At 38.0% G+C, this 5,000-nt stretch overlaps 1 protein-coding gene across 3 annotated transcripts in view; it reads right to left on the bottom strand.

The window, feature by feature from the left end:
- Positions 1-5,000, bottom strand: part of LOC125030514 (tuberin-like) — a 34,257-nt gene that overhangs the window by 9,177 nt on the left and 20,080 nt on the right. For all 3 annotated transcript variants that reach the window (XM_047620573.1, XM_047620574.1, XM_047620575.1), the window contains 6 exons: positions 3,803-3,915; positions 3,108-3,262; positions 2,775-2,863; positions 2,567-2,657; positions 1,035-1,229; positions 2-189 (listed from right to left, as the gene is read on the bottom strand). In XM_047620573.1, coding sequence (XP_047476529.1) covers positions 2-189; positions 1,035-1,229; positions 2,567-2,657; positions 2,775-2,863; positions 3,108-3,262; positions 3,803-3,915 — 831 coding nt within the window. The remainder of the gene's footprint in view (position 1; positions 190-1,034; positions 1,230-2,566; positions 2,658-2,774; positions 2,864-3,107; positions 3,263-3,802; positions 3,916-5,000) is intronic.

Here is a 5,000-nt window from a genome sequence, read left to right as displayed (position 1 = left end):
CCTCATACTTCTCGTCTTCAAGAGTTTCTGAATCAATTCTCCGGTTAGCAAATAACGATCCCGAAAAATCCACAGACTGGTTGTTGGGTGTGGTGGCAAAGAGTACACTCAGGTCATGCAAGGGCAGCTCTCCTCCCGTGGCGACAAGCGTTTGCTGATTTTGGACACGCATCATCCACGACATGTTGCCTACCGAGTTAAATGGATATGATTAGTGATCCTTACTAACACTAGTAAATCTTGTTTAGGATGCTATGATGGTAGCTACTGCATTACTTCTATTCATCTTTCTAAAAAGTATTCTATCACACACAGAATATTCATTCAGGTACCAAATGGAATCTTGGAACATGAACATACAAGGAAAAGTAAGACGGTGCTTTAAAACAAAACAGAGCATAGGCAGGTACTAATCCTCTCCCTATTTGCAACCATAATATACCATCTCCCTCTAGGTTCAAAATGTTTGTGCAGCTTCAGGATTTCCGTATTCAGATCTAGTCATTTCTCTTTCTGAAGTTTACCGAATGAATTTCCTGAATCATTCATTAGGTTACTTTATTATTGAAAATGAAAAGTGAGAAAGATAAAAGACAAAAATCTTAATCAACTTGTTCTTAGTTGGTCATTCTAAACGAACTAGCAGGACCTAAATCTGAGGTCTCCAAAAATGTCATGGCTTACTAATGAAAATAGTACAAAAATTTTGACAAGAGAAGATTGAAGAACAGTATAAAGATAACAGATAAAGACAAAGATAACTTCCTTACATTAATGTTACAGAAAATATGTAAAAGAACCTATGTTTTCCTGCAGTACATAGTAGAATGGAAACACATAACGTGTGTATATGTGTGTGTATGTGTATATATATAAAATTATCTATATATAACCCTATCTATCAATCTATCTATCTATCTATCTATCTATCTATCTATCTATATACATCAATGAGAACAAAAGGGTCTTGAACCTCCAAAATCCACGCTGTACTTCATGGCCCACCCTTTCCAACCCAGCCCCAAATCACTAACCTGTGGGTTGTCTGATGTATATCTCGGCCCAGCCCTGGCACCAACAAGCACACAAGTGCTGCTCTACACGTTTGTTCTCATTGGGTGCTGTGCTGCTGCTTCCTACATTGCTGCCAAACACCAACTTATCAACTGGCGATGATTCGCTGTCACCTGCCTCTCCCATATTGCTGCTCGACCAGGCAACACCATCACCTAAAATTCATATGATAGATGGATGGTATTAGATATACAGCAAACACCAAGTAAGTACATGCTTAATACACATATGACATCCTATATTCTAAACTGCAAGGTGATTCATTTCCATCAAAGAAACCATTAACTAAATAAATTGATGAAATTAATTCAATCTCAATATGCTTACATCATTATAATTAAATAGAAAATAACCAATGAAATACAGGATCTATTTGCACTGATTGTTAATGCTATACTGTTATGATACAAATTCTTCTCCAACTATTGGTAGAAAAAGTATTTTTCCATCCCCTTACGAAAAAAAAAAAAAAAAAGCACAAAAAAGCATTTACTATATGGTATATAACACCAATAGTACACAAGGATAAACATGACCCCACACATTCTTACAAACAACAAATACAAACTTAAACATGTATATATAACCATATTTTGACACATGAACATGTACATAGATATATGAGAATATAATTTTAATACAAGAATGCTATATTGTAATTTGCATGTACACAGACATATACAAGAACATCAGTTTTGTGCAGAGATATTTATTTGGATAAATTTAACAGTATTCCTAAATCATATTGTGTCATAATCATGCAGCAACATTTACCACAATCCATATTCAACACAAAAGTACAACAGAGAAACTAATTACAATATCAGCACACAAGAGGGAGTTTTGCAGAAGGAAAGAGATCCATATTATAAGTGGTACATCAGAGGCAAGCTAATGGACCTTTGGTAAAGCATGATGTGAATTCAAAAATTAGGAACTTCATAAATGTTAACCCAAAGGCCCCAGGAAAATGTTGTATTCACTGTAGTAACTGTTTGTGAATTGTCTCTACACACAGATGCCTCTGCAAGTGCTTAGCCACAAAGGTGTCAATTAGTAGCCCTTGTGACCTCACCTGCTTTCACCTTTCCTTGAGCTTGTGGGGAAAAACGTTTTTTTTTTAACCAATGCTATCAACATCAATGTTGTCATTTTTATTAGAGACTTTGTAATTGTTATAGTGCTACTGACATTACTAACAGAAATTATTAGATACCAGAAAAAAAATTAAAAAATCATGCACAAGGCTAAACAGGTGAGACAGGCAGTAGTCATAATTGGCTCATTGGTGACTTAGTTCTTGTGGGGCAATCTACGTGTAAATGCAATCAATAAATTAAACTCATAGTGGGCACGTACCATCCCCAGTGGCTTGGGGTTAAAAAAGTATTTGGATTGAAAAAAAAAAAAACCTTTGGCTGCATATGTTCTTTCCCTCGGATTCCAGTTGCAAAAAACATTAAAATTTGTTTTACTAAGCCGTCCTCCTCACCTTGGTCAACTAATGGGGTAAGTCCATCTCCATTTTCTCTTTTTACTGACCACATGTGTAGGTCATCCTTACTCTGTGGCTTGTGCTTTGCCTGTAAAATGATTCCAGAATATTTCATGAAAATCTTTTTCATTTTCTTGCAATATCATATTTGTTATATATCACTGTTAACAAAGTGTAAACATATAATTAAATAAAGAAGACTAACTTCATGTGATATTGTCCTATGGAATTCTGAACGATGTCTCCTACGATTGAGGTTGGTGCTGGCAGCAAAAGTCTCTGGCGCAGGTGATCCTGAAACAAAGTTCCCCAAAATCTAGTCTACCTCACATGAGCATGACACTAAATTCATATCTGATAAGCAACAACAACAATGAAAAATTTATATTCATGTAAGTTCACAGACTCCAACCACCCAAGCACATGTGTCGACACACCCACACACCACCATACCCCCACCTACAGCCACACACCCCACAGCCCCACAAAGGCCCAGACACATGTAGAGGAAGCCTCAATGTACAAAAGATAAACATACTTTTTTCAAGGTTACAAAGTTGCAAACACTTGTCACACAGGCCTTGTCTCAGTGGTCGCTGCGAACAGCCAGAAGTTGTGATTGTGATCAACTTGTTTCCTATGAGCCAGGTCTGCGACTGACCTCCTGACACTAGCATTTCAGCAACAGGCCCTCTGAAAAACAAACCACAGTGTTATCATCCTTGCTTAAATCAAGTCTCATCAATAACCCACTCATGGCAGATGATGTCTCTTCACATCTTGGCTGACCGTAACTCATGCTGGGGTATCGTCAAATCACGTCATGCATAGCTGAACCTGCTCGAAGTAGTAGGTGCTACATAGTAAATCACTTGTTTGGCTCTGGTTAAAGTTATCAACAAAAAAACAAACAAAATTGAAAGTGGGCTCAAAGCTTCTTTTTAGCCTATGACTAAAATAATAATTCATGCTATAGCCAAGAGCACAGAGACTCGGTTGTATTTATGTTTCACACAGTTCTAATTTTTCCCTTCAGTGGCTGACTGTGCCACCCGATGCATGTCTCGGTACAGCACCAGAAAATCCCGCCATGAAGGAGTTAATAGAAAACAAACAAATAATAATCACCAGCAATATTTAAACAATAGAGAAAGTAATGCACCTCCTCCTCTACTTTATGATAACCAATTTTTACCTCAAACATTAGCAACCAGTGAGTACATTAGAACTTACCTTTTGGGTAGAGGTGCACAGGATGCAAAGGTGTAGCGTGCCATCAAATCAACACAGGTCTCCCGCAAGTCATTGTGAAACTGGATCATGTCTATGTCTCCCTTTCCCCTACCCTGTTTAAGAAATACATAATTATATCTCATCCAGAACTTTTCTCTCAATACATTAGTAATGCATTTTTCAAAATAAATAGTCATGTTTATTATACATACATGTAGATATAACACTCTTTAAATCAAAAGATCTTCAAAGAATTAATTTCTGTGCTTGATAATTACTCTGCATACACAATGCAAGTCTTCTTTTAACCAAAGCTCTTTTGTCTACATGCACGTGTTCCATGGCAGTCAAGCGGTGTTTTCAGACCTGGTAACATAGTGTGGTTCAAATATATACTGTATATATATATATATATGTTCTTTTGGATACAGTCAGATTTTCATCATAGAAATCAATAAGAAAATTAGGGCATTCAAAAATATGTCCATTTTATTGAGATTTTGTTTGCACAAAAGATCCATATATATATACACACATCTATGTTTATTTTTATTAAACTTGTGCTTAAAGCCAACTAGTGCTCTACAACCTAGCACTATAGGAACACTTGCTAGATCAAATGCAAAAAAAATATGTTTCATTTTCCTCATGAAACACAGTTTTTGAAGAATCAAACACTAAAATAAGTCTATTGTGGTTTCAGTTTATCAGTTTTGTTTTACATGGAGAGCTCACCAAATGCTGTCACTAAAGATTCAATCACTGATATTGCCATATTATAATAATGCCAATACAGACAACATTAACAATGATAATAGTAGAAATTGAGATAAAAAAAACTGGGGGGAGAGGGAGAGAGGGAGGAAGGGAGGAAGGGAGGGAAGGAGGGAGGGAGGGAGGGAGGGAGGGAGGGAGGGAGGGAGGGAGGGAGGGAGGGAGGGAGGGAGGGAGGGAGGGAGGGAGGGAGAAGAGGGAAAAGGGAGGGAGGGAGAAGAGGGGAAGAGGGAAAAAGGAGGGAGGGAGAAGAGGGGAAGAGGGAAAAGGGAGGGAGGGAGAAGAGGGAAAGAGGGAAAGAGGGAAAAAGGGGAAGGGGGGAAGAGGGAGGGAGAGAGAAAGGGAGGGACGGCGGAGAAGTGGGAAAGAGGGAAGGAGGGACGGAGGGAGGTAGGGAGGTGACCCAGGTCATTGACTCTTTTGT

The sequence above is a fragment of the Penaeus chinensis genome, chromosome 11, assembly GCF_019202785.1.
Source record: "Penaeus chinensis breed Huanghai No. 1 chromosome 11, ASM1920278v2, whole genome shotgun sequence".
Lineage (NCBI taxonomy): Eukaryota > Metazoa > Arthropoda > Malacostraca > Decapoda > Penaeidae > Penaeus > Penaeus chinensis.
This window is presented reverse-complemented; position numbering and strand designations above follow the sequence as displayed.